At 43.0% G+C, this 18,019-nt stretch overlaps 1 protein-coding gene across 1 annotated transcript in view; it reads left to right on the top strand.

The window, feature by feature from the left end:
* The window catches only part of LOC120993920 (sterol O-acyltransferase 2-like), a 123,593-nt gene that overhangs the window by 35,781 nt on the left and 69,793 nt on the right, over positions 1 to 18,019 (top strand). Inside the window, exon 4 of the mRNA XM_040422383.1 lies at positions 7,425 to 7,509. Within this exon, the coding sequence (XP_040278317.1) occupies positions 7,425 to 7,509 (85 nt within the window). The remainder of the gene's footprint in view (positions 1 to 7,424; positions 7,510 to 18,019) is intronic.

The raw sequence follows: 18,019 nt of genomic DNA on the forward strand, positions 1-18,019 counted from the left end.
GGCTTGTGCCAGCAAGTGGGCGTGTCTTTCTCTGAAGAAGGGTCACATCATGTAATGTGTTTAGGGGGACCCAGGAACTAGCTGAGATCACTGCCCTTCATGTGACTACAGCAAAGAACACACCACAACCGAAAGGAACATTCATCTTGCCAGGTAACTGACTTTTGCTCTGCTTAACCCTGTTGTACCCATATAACGTGTTTCTGTAACCTCATACCACTGTATATATGCTCTGTGTATATTGTGTAATATCTAGTGTGCCCTTACGATGATTAAATATATAATTTAATCTTGTGCTATCTTGTATCTCGATCACAATCCCCACGTTCATGTTTTGGCCTAGTTATAAGCTACCGCGGGTTGGTTTCTCACTCTATATAATCCCGTTAGCGGACCGGGCTTATATCAAACGAGAAGCTGGTGGCAGATACCCAGGCTGAGACAGCTCTGTTTTCACTGCGGCAGTGAAAAGGCTCTCTCAGCTTGTTGCCTCTCTGTGCCCGCGTGGATAGGAGGTGTCTGTGTAAACTGTACCAAGCTGACCTTACCTGCTCCTCTGGAGGGCGTAACGTCACGTTTTTGGTAACACCTGACCATACTGTGACTCGTGAGCTTGACGTAGGCGACGTCAAGCGGGCACAATGTGTGGTATTCGTCACACCCAACAATAGTAATAATTCTGTGCCAGAGTGCACTTAGTAGTAATAGTGCTCCTACAGTGCCCCCAACAGTAATTGTGTCCCAGAAGTAATAATGCTCCCATAGTTCCCTAGTTGTAATAAAGCCCCCTTATTATGTGCGCCAGTACAAAAAAATGCTCCGTCGTGTGGCAGTAAAAAAAAAAACTCCTCTTAGTGCCCCCAGTAGAGTCAATGTCCCCAGAGTGCCCTCATGTGATCCAATGACCTGTACTGTGTGCCACTACAAAAAACACTTAGTGCCCCTAGTTGAGCTAAGGTGCCCATAGTGCCCCTATAATTTGTGCCAGTATAAAATACTCCTATATAGTGCCCCCAGAAGATGCCCCCATAGTGCTCCTCCCCGTTCTATATAGTGCCCCCAGAAGATGCCCCATAGTGCTCCTCCCCATTCTATATAGTGTCCCCAGAAGATGCCCCCATAGTGCTCCTCCCCCATCCCCATAGTGCCCTTCATAATGTGGCAGTATAAAATGCCCCTATAGACTGCCCCACATAGATGCCCCCATTTTGCTTCTTTCCCCCCTTCCCCATAGTGGCACCAAAATGGGTGCCAGTATTTAAATGCTTCTATATAATGCCCCCAAAGTGCTCTTTTCCCCCCTTCTCCATAGTGCCCCCCCATAATGTGCCAGTATATAGGGCTTCCATTAGATGCCCCTATAGTGCTCCTTCCCCCTCTCCATAGTGCTCCCCCCATAATGTGCCTATATATAGGGCCCCCATAGTGCTCCTTTCCCCCTTCTCGATAGTGCTCCCCCCAATAATATGCCAGTATATAGGGACCCACCCCCCTTCTTGCCATACTGTACTAAAAATAATTAAAACAATAAACACTTATACTTACCTCCATGACACTGCGATGCAATGCAGGCCTCTTCCGGCCTGTGACCCACTGTGTACGGTTCAGGAGGCGCGATGACGTCTTTGTGCCGCCTGCACCGGCCTCTGCTAGGCTGCAGGCCGGGCAAGGGAGACGCCTCTCACCTGCTCCGCCACACCATTCATCTGTATCGCTCTCCTGAGGACGGCGATACAGATGAATATGGAGATGATCACACAATGGAAGCACTCATCTCTCCCTGCCGCTGACCCGGAATGTTCAGTCTGCCCCTGGCTCTCACTACAACTACATTCTCGGGGCGGGGATGGGGGGCAAATGCCAATGTCTTGCTGGTCTGCACACTGCAGAAAGCCACAGCAGTTGGCACCTGTGTTTCGTCATCATCAGAGATATGCGGCGGTGGTTCTCCCATGTCCACATCCTGAAACATAAGTGGTTGGGCATCGGTGCACTCAATCTCTTCCACTTATGGGGCAGGGCTATGTGGACGGCCTATGGAAACCCTGCCAGTATAGTCATCAAAAAGCATAAGAGACTGCTGCATGACTTGGGGCTCAGACTGCTTGGCTGATTTGCAAGTGGGTGAGGTGAAAGACAGATGCCCATGGGCTGCAGGTGCCAACTCTGCGCTTTCAGCAGAGAAACGGGTGGGAGACAATGTGAAGGAACTGGATGCAATATCAGCCACCCAATCTACTACTGGATCTACTTGTTCTGGCCTCACCATTCGTACAACGGTATTCCGGCCTACAAAATAACGCTGAACATTCTGTCGCCTACGTGCACCTGAGGAAGGTGTTTAATTTGGGCGTGTAGCTGGCACAGATCGACCACGTCCTCTCCCTGCAACAGAAGCTCCACCAACACCAGCAGAACCGCGACCAGGGCCATGTCCCTTAGGCTACATGCACACGACCGTATGTGTTTTTCACGGTGTGCTGTCCGCGTTTTTTGCAGACCCATTGAAATGAATGGGTCCGCATCCTATCCACAAAAAAAAAATGATCGGACACGGAAACAAAATACAGTCGTGTGCATAAGGCCTTATTTGATGCTCTCCTCATTCTTTGAGGTCACCCACCGAACTAACAGATGGATTAACTATATTTATTTCCCTGTCAGGTATGCAGTGCAGGTGTACCTCACACAAAAATTGGGTATATGTCACCCACCAAACTAGCAGACAGATTAACTATATTCATTTCCCTGTCACATATGCAATGCATGTGTACCTCACACATAAAATGGGAATATGTCACCCACCGAACTAACAGACAGATTAACTATCATATTTTTGTGTTAGGGGTACAAAGATGGTGGATTGCACCCACAAAAAATCGCTATAGGTCACCCACAGAATTAACAGCCAGATTAATTATTATATTTCTTTGCCAAGAGTGCAAAGCTGGTGTATAGCACCCACAAAAAAATCACTATAGGTCACCAACAGAACAAATAGCCAGATGAGATTCCTAACACTGTCCCTCACTTCAGCTGCCTGCTTCCTGTCCCTGCACTACTCAGAGCTGATGGGCGGTGCTACACGTGATCCAGCTTTTATAGAGGCTGGATCACATAATGCACCGGACAATCACAGCTATGCTATTACTAGGCATGGCTGTGATGGCTTCTAAGTGCCCACAGCTTTAAAGCTTGTTGATTGGCTAACCTGCAGCCTTTCAACAAGCTTTATTAAATGCCCGAACACCGAACTTGAACCCAAACTTTTCCGGCAAAGTTCGGGTCCAGGTACCCAAAATCGTAAAGTTTGGTACTTTACAGTTCGGGTTCACTCAACACTATACAGGGTGCACTGATGGGGGACATACAAATACAGGAAGCACCACTGGGGGACATACAAATACCGAGGCCACTGCTGGAGGACATGCAAATACAGAAGGTACTGCTGGGGAACATACAAAAACCAGGAGCACTGCTAGAAGACAAAAAAAACAGGCCACTGCTGAGGGACATAAAAATATTGGAGTCACTGCTAGGAGACATTAAAGTAATTTCTGGAGATGTAAAAAGACAGGGAGCTCTGCTGAGGGACATAAAAATACAGTGGGCACTACTGGAGAACATTACAGTAGTTGTTGGAGACCTAAAAATACAGGGGGTACTGCTGGGGGACAAAAATACACGGGCAGTACAGAGAGGGGAGCATTATAATTAAAGGGGGCAATGCTGGGGGACATTATAATAAAACACGAGACAATACTACAGTACAGAGAGGGGACATTATAAATACAGGGGGCACTGTTTGGAGACATTAAATATACTGGGGGCCCTACAGGGGGGCAATTATTAATATTGAGGGTATTATAGTAATACAGAGGACACTGATGGGGGGCATAATACAGGGGCACTACTGGTACAGTATAGAGGGGAGAGCATTATAAATAAAGGGGGTACTTCTAGGGCACATTATAATAATACAGGGGGCAGTACAGAGAGGGGGATTATGAACACAAGGTGCACTGTTTGGGGACATTAAAAATACTGGGGGCACTACAGCAGAGCAATTATAAATACGAGTGGTATTAAATATTACTACTGACACTACTGGGGGCAATAAACATATGAGGGGCACTACTGGGATATTATACATACTGGGGGCATTACAGGGGGGCATAGCTGCTTTAATACTACTAGGGTTATTGTAGGGGCATTAATATTGGGCACAATTTGAAGGACACTGCACTCTTGAAGAGCATTATCACTATTGGGGGGACTGTATGGGACACTATTATTAATGAGGACACTCTGGAAGAGAATGATTACTATTGGTGGGATTTTTGGGAGCACTTTGGAGAATTTCTGTATGGCACTGTTATTTTGTAAGTATTGTATTTGGGGGCATTTGGGAGCACAGTGAGCACAGTATTGGGTGTTGCAGCAGGATAATACTCTTGGGTCACTATCGGACGAGGGATGATGGAAAAGTCAGGAACCTAACATGTCTGTGTGGAAAACTCTGCAGAGATGAGACACAGCTGAAATACTTTGTCATGACAGTCTGGTCCGAAGAGGTAGTGCTGTGGGTGGGGCGCCATTTCAGTTTTCACCTCAGGCAGCAGAAGAGGTAGATTTGGCCAAGTCAAGACTCAGACCCCAAATACGACCCAGGATATATTCAAATTTTCAAATCCAATAGCCAAAGGCTATCTTGTTCCTGTTTCAGGTCATTTTTCTATTTTGTTAAAATATAACATTTAATGTGTCTTTATATCTAAACCCGGGTATCCAGGGTCCGAGTCAATGGTGAATATTCTGTTCCTTTCCCCTTGACCAGGGGAACGCGTCAAGGATGCCCCCTCTCCCCCCTGCTCTTCTCTTTGTTTTTGGAGCCAATGGCATGTAAAATCAGAGCAGATGGGGAAATACCGGGTTTTGGGTGTCAGGGAGAAGTTGAAAAAATAAGTCTCTATGCGGACGATACGTTACTTTTTTTGGGGAGAGGGTATAAGAATTTGCCCAGGGTTATGGAAAGCTTGGACGAATTTGGACGCCTATCTGGATATGAGATAAATTTGGGAAAATCGAAATTTCTCCCATTAAGACGTCGGGTTCCGCCCGGTCATAATTTTCGGGTTAGCATACTGACCCCAGCAGACTCTTTAACATATTTGGGCATCCAGATTGGAACCAAACTGGAACACTACACGAAATTAAATATACTCCCAATAATAGAGAAAGTTAAGGGGAAAATCAGAACATGGCTAAAACTTCCCCTGTCACAAATCAACCGTATAGCTCTTATAAAAATGACGTTATTACCAATGTTACTATATGTACTTAATGCTAGCCCAATAAGGATAGAAAATAAGTTTTTTAATAATCTAGAGACCCTCTTTAATGAACTAATATGGGGGCGCAAACGAGTTAGAATTAAGATACAATATTTGTATAAAGAAGAGGGCGGAATCTCCGTCCCTTTTCTAAAAGGATATTATGTAGCTGCACAAGTGAGATGGTGTGTGAGGAATCGAAGGAACAAATGTATTCGGCCTATTTTTGGGGAGTACTGTAGACCCTGGGAGGATCTTTTCCACATTCTCGAATCCGTTTTTTTTTAGAAGAAAACAATATTAAATCCATTTAGCAGAATGCTTGGGTATATTTGGCAACAAGTTAGACATATGGTTGGAGTATCCCAAGCAGTTCAGTATACCCCACTGTGGGGGAATGCACACTTACCACAAGTTATGCAACTGGGTGATGTTGAATACTGGGAAAAATATGGGATACACTTAATTGCACAGGTGTTTCATGGAGGACAGATTAAGCCCTTAAACGAAATCTTACCCGACACCACATTAGGATTTATTGATAAATTCCGATATGAACAACTACGACACGCTATACACTATACGGAAAATAAAAATTATCTAAATATTGTACGGAACACTTTTTTAGATTCTTGTCAAGACATGACATTTAACACTTCTATATCTCACATCTATGCAAAGTTAAAATATGAATACACAAAAATGATCACATTTAGAGGTGAGGCAAAATGGGAAAAAGATCTGCAAAATGGGGAACCCATTTTGTGGAATATTGTTTACAGAAATATTAAAAGATCGTCGGTCTCCCCCGCCCATACATGGACTCTTCTGAAAATCATACACCGTCTCTACTACACACCAGCATTATTGCATACCATTTACAAAGATAGAAAACAGAACTGTTATAAATGTAACCAAAATAGAGGAGACTATAAACATTTGCTGTGGGAATGCCCGGGGATAAAAGATTACTGGATCAAAATATTCCGGAAACTGCAGGATAGTTCCCCCATGAAATACGAAGCATGTATTGATTATGTGATCCTGGGTACTCTCCCAGAGACAGATAAAAACAAAACTGAGCAGATACTTTGGCTCCGGGGCATCGCCATGGCCAAAATAATAATTGTTAAACACTGGGGCTCCACGAAATATCCTAATTTTCAGGAATGGATGGAGTGGATGAACAGGGTTAAGCAATATGAATACATTCTCGCCCAAACAGCGGGGAAAATGGCAGCCTGGTTGCGGATATGGGGTAAATGGGAATGATGACACTAGGTGTAATGACAGTCGCTCCGCGAAAAAAAAAAAAAAAAGGGGGGTGGGGGGGGGGGAGGGAGGGTTAAAAATAAGAGGGAAACTCAGTATAAGATGAGATGATGTACTATTATACTGCTTTGCAATAGCAAATTGGAAGATTGTGGACTTCTACCTTTTGGAAAATAAAAATTTATAAAAATAAATAAAATAAAAATGTGTCTTTATTAAAAACATAGAAAGTATATTACCCAAAACTAACTAAATTAAAACATGAAGTGACCATATGAATCTTTTTCTTTTTTTCTTTTTCCCAAAGATTTTGTCTAACTGCTATGGGAGATCAGCAGGAATATTAACTTCATATTCCCTTTTTTAAAGGGGATATGAAGCTAATATCCCTGTTGATCTCCCATAGCAGTTAGACAAAATCTTTGGGAAAAAAATCTAAAATCAAATGGTCACTTCATGTTTTAATTTAGTTAGTTTTTGGGTAATATACTTTTTTTGTTTTTAATAAAGAGAAAAATGACCTGAAACTGGAACAAGATAGCCTTTGGCTATTGGATTTGAAGATTTGGCCAAGGCCACAGCTTTCAACTGTATCAGTGCCCTGATGATGTGGATAGACAGGGCTGTCCTGGTTAGGGCCCCCAACCTAACTTTGCTTGGGGCCCCATAATTGCCAAGCCCGCCCCTGCCTATCCCGGGGATAGGTCATCAGTATTAAACACGTGGAAAACACCTTTAAATTACATATAAAAGATTCTGTACAGGAGAAGTTTCATATGGATTTATGACTTTGGTTTTAATGATTTTTTCATGTTGCAGAGAAAAATGCCAAGATGCCTTCACTTTCGAGTTATCTTTATTTTCTCTTCTGTCCAACACTGGTTTACAGAGACAGCTATCCCAGGTAAATCCCAAGACAAGTTGTAATTAATAACACCCATACATATTAGAATATTGCTGGCTGAACCCACTGCATTCAACAATCTAATGTGCATGAGAAGATCCTGACTTTCCACCGCCAGTTGATAACAGGAAAGAGAAGGATCAGACATATTGAATTTCAAAGTTGCATTCTTTTGTTTCTCGAACATAGGCTAAAATCATATGGGCAACTTAATTGGTCACTGTACTTTTACACAACTTTGCATAAATCAATAGTACAGCTGAATATAAGAAATTTTGTAACATATGTTATTAGAGAAAAATGACTTGTTCTAGAGTTATCAGCTGTTTTCGTTTCCCCCTATTTTAAACTAACTTTTTGAAATTTGTGAGAAATCTGTCTTGTGAGACCAAGATGGCTGCTCATTGAAGGATCAGATGATATCATCCCATAAAGGAGTGGGAGGTGGTGGAGGGAGGAAGTACAGAGAGGACCTGAGGGACAGATACAACATAGACATGATTCAGCAGCTAATAGTAAGTGCTGTATCTCACCCAAAGTGTTTTATTCACATCTGTACTTCTCTGTAATGTCCTATATGGTGCTTCTGAGTGAGTGAGATACAGAAAGCAGAATATGCTGTCTGCACATGTAAGTTAAGGGGAGCATCTTGTCTCCACCCACCAGCACAGAGACAACTGAAAATTATAGATGCTGTTTGCAAAGAAGAAAACTGCTAAAAATTCTTGGCACAAGTAAAATAATGGTCAGATATAGCGATGATCGAGCATGCTCGGCCGAACACCTGTTCGGCTTGAGCATTTCGATTTTCGGCACATGGCGGTACTCAGCCGAGTACCGCATGTGCTCGAGCACCAAGCTCGAGTCTCCCCCCCCCCCCCCGCATGTTTCTTGGATGCTATGCAGCCAATAAACATGCAGGTAAGTGCTGCCCTCACTGTAATGCCAGTAGCCATGTTGGCTACTGGCCTTACAGTGATTGGCTGGCCGAAACGCATCATCGGGTGCTATATAGCACCCGATGACGCATGTTCAGCTCATTCGTAGTCAGGGAGAGCTGAGCATAGGAAGGGACAGAGAGTGTAGGGAGTGTAATTGAATATTTTTTTTGTACAAAAACGTTTCAGAGACCCAAAAGTCCTTGTAAGGACTATTGTGTGTGACAGCAGCAAAATATGTTTTTAGCGCGACCTGCGCTAAATTGCTCAGTGTGAGGAGTGTAATAGGAAGATTTTTATACAAATCTTTGTCTCATTTTTATATAAAAAACTCAGAGACCCAAAAGTCCTTTTAAGGACTATTGTGTGTGACAGCAGCAATATATATTTTTAGCGCATCCTGCGCTAAATACCGTGTAATAGGCTGCTGCGGACTGTTAAATTATCCGTGCCACATCTCCTGTGTAAAGTGTGCGCATCCCTAAAATATCAGTGACATCCAGTGTACTTTTTCCGTAGACTGTGTCCGCTGCGGACAGTTAAATTATCAGTTTACCCGAATCTAAAACATAGCCTTTAATATACTGGTTAAAACAACCCCACAAACAGACTAACATACATTGGATATAAAAAGTCTGCACACCCCTGTTAAAATGTCATGTTTCTGTGATGTAAAAAAATGAGACAAAGATAAATCATTTCAGAACTTTTTCCACCTTTAATGTGACCTATAAACTGTACCACTCAATTGAAAAACAAAATGAAATCTTTTAGGTGGAGGGAAGAAATTACCAAGAACTGGACGTCCCTCCAAAATTAATGAAAAGATGAGAAGAAAACTGGTCTGGGAGGCTACCAAGAGGCCTACAGCAACATTAAAGGAGCTGCAGGAATATCTAGCAAGTACTGGCTGTGTGGTACATGTGACAACAATCTCCCGTATTCTTCATATGTCTGGGCTATGGGGTAGAGTGGCAAGACGAAAGCCTTTTCTTACGAAGAAAAACATCCAAGCCAGGCTACATTTTGCAAAAACACATCTAAAGTCTCCCAAAAGCATGTGGGAAAAGGTGTTATGGTCTGATGAAACCAAGGTTGAACTTTTTGGCCATAATTTGGAAAGATATGTTTGGCGCAAAAACAACACTGCACATCACCAAAAGAACAACAATAATGGCACAAAACCTTCAGGCTTCTGCTAGAAAGCTGAACATAAAGAGGAACTTCATCTTTCAGCATGACAACGACCCAAAGCATACATCAAAATCAACAAAGGAATGGCTTCACCAGAAGAAGATTAATGTTTTGGAATGGTTCAGCCAGAGCCCAGACCTGAATCTGATTGAAAATCTGTGGGGTGATCTGAAGAGGGCTGTGCACAGGAGATGCCCTCGCAATCTGACAGATTTGGAGTGTTTTTGCAAAGAAGAGTGGGCAAATCTTGCCAAGTCAAAATGTGCCATGCTGATAGACTCATACCCAAAAAGACTGAGTTCTGTAATAAAATCAAAAGGTGCTTAAACAAAGTATTAGTTTAAGGGTGTGCACACTTATGCAACCATATTACTTTATTTTTATATTTTTTCTTTCCTCTACCTAAAAGATTTCAGTTTGTTTTTCAATTGAGTTGTACAGTTTATAGGTCACATTAAAGGTGGAAAAAGTTCTGAAATGATTTATCTTTGTCTCAATTTTTTTACATCACAGAAACCTGACATTTTAACAGGGGTGTGTAGATTTTTTATATCCACTGTATATTAAACAAAAACAAATAATGGTAAATAAGATAGGGACACAATTGTCATCAATCCTCCAAGATGCTGACGGGACTGTTCTTTAGGCAGGGTGGTGGTGGTCGGTTGGGGACCTTTCCCTGATAATCACTCTAAACTATATGTCCCTGCCTAGAGAACGGAATGGCCGCCCCAATAGGGGCGATCCCGCATTCAGAAACCTCCTATATGCTCTAGGATGGCCCTGAAAACCGGTGACACAGGCAAGCCATAATAGGGTGCCCAATAAGTATGTTCAGTGGCCTATTCTAGATACATCAAATATTAAAAGCTGAATACATAATACTGCTCCAATCAATACTGAAATGTACAGACATGCAATAAGAGATACTAGAAATATATAACAATAATACAGTGGATGCCAAGTACACTGTTCACCAAAATAGGTTCTCTTCAACGGGCACCTAATTGATCAAAAATGACAGCACATAGCTTTAGGCCCCTTAATTCCAACACGTTTCACCCAATGTGATTAGTTGGGCTCATCAGGGGACACTAAACACAGTGTCCCGATAGGCATTATACAGATACACATAGATAAACAAAATTTGTTGTCTCACTGATAGCAATATAATAATCATCAAAGGTTTTTTACAGCAAACAATTATTAAGGTAGAAAATAATAATAAGCCATAGATCTAGTCTGACTAGTGGACCCAAAGCTCCCCTTAAACATCCATATCAATACACAATGTGCAAAGTGCTCAAAAAAGCGCGGTGCACATGAGATATTGCACCGACAGTCACATATAAATGGTACTTTCGCGCCCAGAGAGATACACTCAGAGAGATCACATGGGGTAACTAGTGAGTATGGTTGCTACAATGTTGGTAAGAACGGGCCGCATCTCCCATAATCTGTATCAACACCTCAGTAGGTCAAGATCGAGTGCGAACAGAAGAAAAAGTTCCAGCATCCAGGATAAAATGTTGCCAATTTCTTTATTAAATTTTAGTACATTGCAATTAAACAGACATGATCTCCCTCCACCGCTCGATTAACATGTTTCGAACCAACCTGGTTCTTACTAGTAGAGTGAGATGTAATGCCACATCTCCTGTTTAAAGTATGTGCATCCCTAAAATATCAGTGACATCCGGTCTAATTTTGTGTCCGCTTCTGACAGTGACCTTACCAGGGCCACATCTGCAGTGTAACGTGTGCGCTTCAAAAAAATTTCTGTGACATACAATGTCATTTTCCCTAGACGGTGTCCGCTTCTGACAGTGACCTTGCCAGGGCTACATCTGCAGTGTAATGTGTGCGCTTCCCCAAAAATTTCTGTAAGATGCAATTTAATTTTTCCCTAGACGGTGTTAGCTTCTGATAGTGACCTTACCAGGACCACTTCTGCAGTGTAACATGTGCACTTCAAAAATTTATCTGTAACATTCAATTTATTTTTCCGTAGACGGTGTCCGCTTCTGACAGTGACCTTACCAGGGCCACATCTGCAGTGTAACGTGTGCGCTTCAAAAAAATTTCTGTGACATACAATGTCATTTTCCCTAGACGGTGTCCGCTTCTGACAGTGACCTTGCCAGGGCTACATCTGCAGTGTAATGTGTGCGCTTCCCCAAAAATTTCTGTAAGATGCAATTTAATTTTTCCCTAGACGGTGTTAGCTTCTGATAGTGACCTTACCAGGACCACTTCTGCAGTGTAACATGTGCACTTCAAAAATTTATCTGTAACATTCAATTTATTTTTCCGTAGACGGTGTCCGCTTCTGACAGTGACCTTACCAGGGCCACATCTGCAGTGTAACGTGTGCGCTTCAAAAAAATTTCTGTGACATACAATGTCATTTTCCCTAGACGGTGTCCGCTTCTGACAGTGACCTTGCCAGGGCTACATCTGCAGTGTAATGTGTGCGCTTCCCCAAAAATTTCTGTAAGATGCAATTTAATTTTTCCCTAGACGGTGTTAGCTTCTGATAGTGACCTTACCAGGACCACTTCTGCAGTGTAACATGTGCACTTCAAAAATTTATCTGTAACATTCAATTTATTTTTCCGTAGACGGTGTCCGCTTCTGACAGTGACCTTACCAGGGCCACATCTGCAGTGTAACGTGTGTGCCTCAAAAAAATTTCTGTGACATACAATGTCATTTTTCCCTAGACGGTGTCCGCTTCTGACAGTGACCTTGCCAGGGCTACATCTGCAGTGTAACAAGTGCGCTTCAAAAATGTATCTGTGAAATGCAATTTAATTTTTCCCTAGAAGGTGTCTGCTTCTGACAGTGACCTTGCCAGTGCCACATCTGCAGTGTAACAAGTGCGCTTCAAAAATGTATCTGTGAAATGCAATTTAATTTTTCCCTAGAAGGTGTCTGCTTCTGACAGCGACCTTACCAGGGCCACATCTGCAGTGTAATGTGTGCGCTTCAAAAATGGATCTGTGACATACAATGTAATTTTTTCCTAGACGGTATCCGCTTTATATACAAGTAAATATACAGAAAATAATGTTTCCTAACAATTTTTCCTCTAAAATCGATTTTGACTTAGGTTATGTGTGTATTATTGTCAGTGTGTAAAAGTGGCGTACTACTCAGACAACATCTTTCCCAGCAGCGACCCGGGAGTCCAAGATGCATCCAGACATCCTCCCCATGCTGTTCCCGAACCATTTTGGTGGTGTTTCCATAAATTTCTGACCTTTTCCTATGAACCAGGCACTCTCCCCTCTTCAGAGAGGGGAGAGTGCCTGGTTTAATGCCCGGGTTCTCCTATTGACTTACATTATACTCGGCTGCTCGGTAGAGCACCTGAGCATCCCAATGTGTTCGGTCCGAGCCCCCGAGTACTATGGTGGTCGTGCTCGATCAATACTAGTCAGATATAATGCTATTTCTGATGTATCTCATGTAAACACACTTTGCAGCTTCAGAAGTTCTCTGAAAGTTTAGGTATGCTTTAAGTTGGCGATTATATACATTATTGCATAACTTCTCTGTGGAATTTAATCAAACAAATTTAATATCAATCAATATCTCATGTATTTGAATTTACTTTTATTAGTTAGTTTGTCTGTAGAAGAGAAATATATTAGGGCAGATATACTAATTCTGACCATTTAGAGTGTAAATGTATGATATAGACAGTCTAAGGATGTTCCAATTTGATCAAAGTTGATATTGCTAAATAATAAATTTCATGCATCTTTAGCCCCCTTTTTATAACTTTACACCAACCATTGGATGTCTGAGTTGCAAGCAACATGTGTCAAGGTTTGTCCTGTGACAGGGTTCAGAAAATCTAGGAGACTGGCTGCACGTGATGTGATCTGACAGCCTCTCTGGTTTCACTCTTCTGTGTTGTTGCTGGGTATGACCACACCTCTGGTTTCAGGTGTAGGTTAAGTGGTAATTCCTACTCCTCTATTTAGTCTGGCCTCACCCATCATGCTATGGGTTGATAGCTCCTTTTGGTTATGAAGAGCTGGTGCCTGGTTCTCCTCTGAATTCCTGCTCGTCTGCATATTTTGGAGTTAAGTGTCTTTTCCCTATTTCCTGTTCGTGGTTTTCCCCTACCATTTGGTATTAGGCTTGAGGGAGTCGCCTGCTCCTTCAGCTGGGAAGAAACAGGTCATCTCTGGTCCTGACACTATTTCCAGGGCCCTTTAGGGTCAGATAGGGTCCTAGGTTCCAGCGTATGAACATTCCTACCATCAAGGTCTGTTCATACTTATAGTAGTTAGGGCTCGGGTTAGGGATTCACTAGGTGGTGACCTTTCCCCCTTTCCCAAGTTTACAGGCCTAGTACCTTTTTCATTCCCTCTTGTGGTAGGTGTGGAATTATCCTCCCACACCGCGCCGTGACATTATCAACCGCTGAAAACCGTCATTTTCTTTGTTTCAGTAAGGCTATGGATTCTATCGTTGCAGGGTCTGTCTTTGGAGGTAGCCGATCTCCGCAAGCAGATCCAGGGATCACAGGCTGCTGGTGCCAGTAGTAGTTACCAGTCCTGTCCTGAACTTCCGGACAGATTTTCGGGGGGAAGTTGTGTAAATTGTACTTTAAGTTACGTCCGCTTTCATCTGGGGATGGCAGTCAAAAAGTTGGTTTCATCATTTCGTTGCTTAAAGGGGATGCTCAGTCTTGGGCTTTTTCTCTATCTACCGGATCACAGTCCCTCCGGTCGGTAGATAAATTTTTCAGAGTTCTAGGTCTTACCTATGATGATCCGGATCAGATCTCCCTGGCTGAGACTAAGTTACGTGGTTTACGGCAGGGAGAGCGTTCTGTGGAGATCTTTTGCTCTGAATTTGGGAGATGGACTACGGATACGGAGTGGAATGATCCAGCTCTCCATAGCCAATTGTGTCAGGGATTATCCGAGAGGCTAAAGGACGCATTGGCTTTTCACGAAAATCCTGAGTCATTGGAAGCGGCTATGTCCCTTGCCGTACGTATTGATAGATGCCTGAGAGATCTAAGGTCCCTCCATCTCAGGACGAATCATCATATAATGTGGCGGCTTCCTCTGACACTTTGGGTGGAGAGAAAGTGGGAAAGATTGGCACTTGACTTATCCTCCGCACGGAAAAAGAGCGAACTCCAAGCTAGTAGCAAAGGAGACCCAGCGGACAACAGCTTCTTCAATTCATATGCTTGATATTTATTCCATCAATATTTACAATAATTGGACGCGTTTCGGCCCGTCTAGCCTTCGTCTGTGCGGAGGATAAGTCGAATGCCGATCTTTCCCACTTTCTCTCCGCCCAAAGAATTGTCTTCTGGGATTCCTTTGCTACTTTGGGTAGAGAGACTCCTGAGTTTATGTCTGGTGATGAACCTATGCAGTTAGGGGGGAGCTACCCCTGGGCCTGATTGCAAGGCATAAGGAGGGAGTATGTTCTTTCTGTGGAAAATGAGGACATTTTGTTAATGTTTGTCCTTACGGTCAGCATCAAGGTGAAAACAAAAAGAAAAAAAATGTTTAGTTCCCATCTTACTCTAGGTGGTGTGGGTGGGGAATCAGAAAACTTACTTTTGTCATTTACTAGTAGTACCCGATATCTCCGGTATGCCGAGGTGGTGCTAGAGTCCCAAACTGTGGGAACTGAGGTGTTTATTGACAGTGGGGCAGAGGTTAATCTAGTAGATGGTCAGTTCGTCCGTATGCATGGGTTAACTACAATTGCATTGGACAAAAAATATTTCAGTGTTTGTCACAGATGATGCAGGACATCCGTTTAAGAGTAGGTGATTGTCATCAAGAATTCATTTCGTGTTTTGTGCTGGAAGGTCTGCCTGCCCTGTTGGTTCTGTGTTTACCTTGGTTAAGTAAACATTATCCTACCATTGACTAGCAAGTGAGACAGATTCTCAATTGGAGGGATTATTGCATGGACAACTGTCTTAATACATCTCTTTCTGTCTTAACCACTAAAGCTGTACCCACTTTCATTTCTGATTTTTTTAAATGTATTTTCTGAGAGTGGTTGCCAGGATTTACCTCCACATCGGGAATATGATTGTCCCATCAATCTTATTTCTGGAGCGAAGTTGCCCAAATCTAGGTTATATAACCTTTCTGAACCCAAAAGAGCGGCCATGCAAGAGTATATTGCCGAAAGTTTGGCTAAGGGACATATTAGACCTTTCAAATCTCCACTGGCAGCAGGGGTTTTCTTTGTAAAGAAGAAAGACGGAACTCTTAGGCCATGTCTGGACTTCTGTGAGCTCAATTGGATTGCGGTCCGTGATCCGTACCCCCTTCCTTTGATTCCTGACTTGTTTAATCAGATTGTTGGTGCCAAACTGTTCTCCAAGTTGGACTTAAGGGGGGCATATAATCTGGTCAGGATCAAGGAAGGGGATGAATGGAAGACGGTGTTTAATACCCCAGAGGGTCATTTTGAGAATCTGGTCATGCCGTTTGGGTTAACTAATGCTCCTGCGGTGTTCCAGCATTTTGTTAATGATATCTTTCATCATCTGGTGGGGAGATTTGTTGTTGTGTATCTGGATGACATACTAATTTATTCTCCAGACATGGAGACTCATCAGGATCATGTAAGACAGGTGTTACAGATCCTAAGAGAGAATAAATTGTATGCTAAGTTGGAGAAGTGTGTATTTGCAGTTCAGGAATGGCAATTCCTGGGTCACTTACTCTCATCTTCAGGTTTTCGTATGGATCTAGAGAAGGTCCGTGCTTTGTTGGACTGGGATTGACCTGAAAATCTGAAAGCGCTTATGCGGTTTTTGGGGTTCACCAACTACTACCGTAAATTCATTTTGAACTACTCGACTGTGGTTAAACCTTTAACGGACATGACTAGGAAGGCAGGCCAGATGATCGTTGTTTTTTTGCCAGATATAATTTAATTGTCACCTATCACCCTGGGGTTAAGAACGTCAAGGCTGATGCTTTGTCACGTAGCTTTCCTGGGGGAGGGGGGATTCGGAAGATCCTGGTCCGATATTGTCTGAAGGGGTAGTAATATCCGCCCTATATCCCGACCTTGAGGCAGAGGTGTTGGAGGCCCAGGGGGATGCACCGGATTCTTGCCATCCGGGTAAGTTGTTTGTTCCTTCTAAATTACGTCACAAGGTGTTCGAGGAACATCACTGTACAGTTCTCACAGGACATCCCTGAAGCAGATCCACTGTCGATCTCCTCTCTCGTAGATTCTGGTGGCTGGGGTTGCGCAAGTGTGTTGAGAACTATGTGTCAGCTTGTGGTACTTGTGCACGTGCTAAGGTGACACATATTTGGCCTTCCTGATCTTTACATCCGTTGCCCATCCCGTCCCGACCTTGGACTCATTTATCCATGGATTTTATCACAGATTTACCAAATTCTGCAGGAAAAACTGTGATTCTGGTGGTTGTTGATCGCTTTAGTAAAATGGAGCACTTTATAGCATTGCCAGGTCTACATGCTAAACACTAAAAAGTGTTTGTTGATAATATTGTGAAATTACATGGTTTTCCTTCTGATGTGGTGTCTGATAGGGGGACTCAGTTATTTCCAAATTCTGGAAGGCGTTCTGTACTCGTTTGGGGGTACAATTGTCCTTCTCTTTGGCCTTTCATCCTCAGTCGAATGGACAGACTGAACGCACTAACCAGTATCTGGAGACTTATTTGAGATGTTTTGTCTCAGAGAACAAGGAGGAGTGGTCCTCATTTTTGTCTTTAGCCGAGTTTGCCATAAATAACCATACACAGGAGTCCACTAAGTCTCCGTTTTTTGGGGCATATGGGTTCCACCCGTAATTTGGCACATTTTCTGGTACGGAGACCTCTGGTATACCTGAAAAGGAACGATTTTCCTCTTCTTTGTCATATATTTGGCGGAAAATTCTAAATAATCTGAAAGAAATAGGCAACAAGTATAAACATATGGCTAACAAGAGACGTATGAATGGTCCGGACCTGAGAGTGGGTGATTCTGTGTGGCTGTCCACAAGAAACATTAGGTTGAAAGTACCCTGTGTGGGGAACCGTACTCACTTGACCAGTGTACAGAGGTAGGGACACCAAAATGTTCAACAAAAGTCCTCTTTATTTAGGCTTTTTCATCAAAAGTACAGCCAGTACATCCTGATCGCAACCAAATCAAACTGTTGTAGCACGCTCTGACACTGTTAATTCACACTGTCTGCCTTTCCTCCAGACTGAGACACACCTAAGATCCAGCAGCAGGATTAAATAGGATCCCTGGACATGAGCATGCCTCAAGTCCCGGACTGGAACCTGTGGAACAGGCACCCACCCAACACATTGCCTGTTCCTGGTAAAAGCCCGCCCTGAACTAGCT

The sequence above is a fragment of the Bufo bufo genome, chromosome 3, assembly GCF_905171765.1.
Source record: "Bufo bufo chromosome 3, aBufBuf1.1, whole genome shotgun sequence".
NCBI lineage: Eukaryota > Metazoa > Chordata > Amphibia > Anura > Bufonidae > Bufo > Bufo bufo.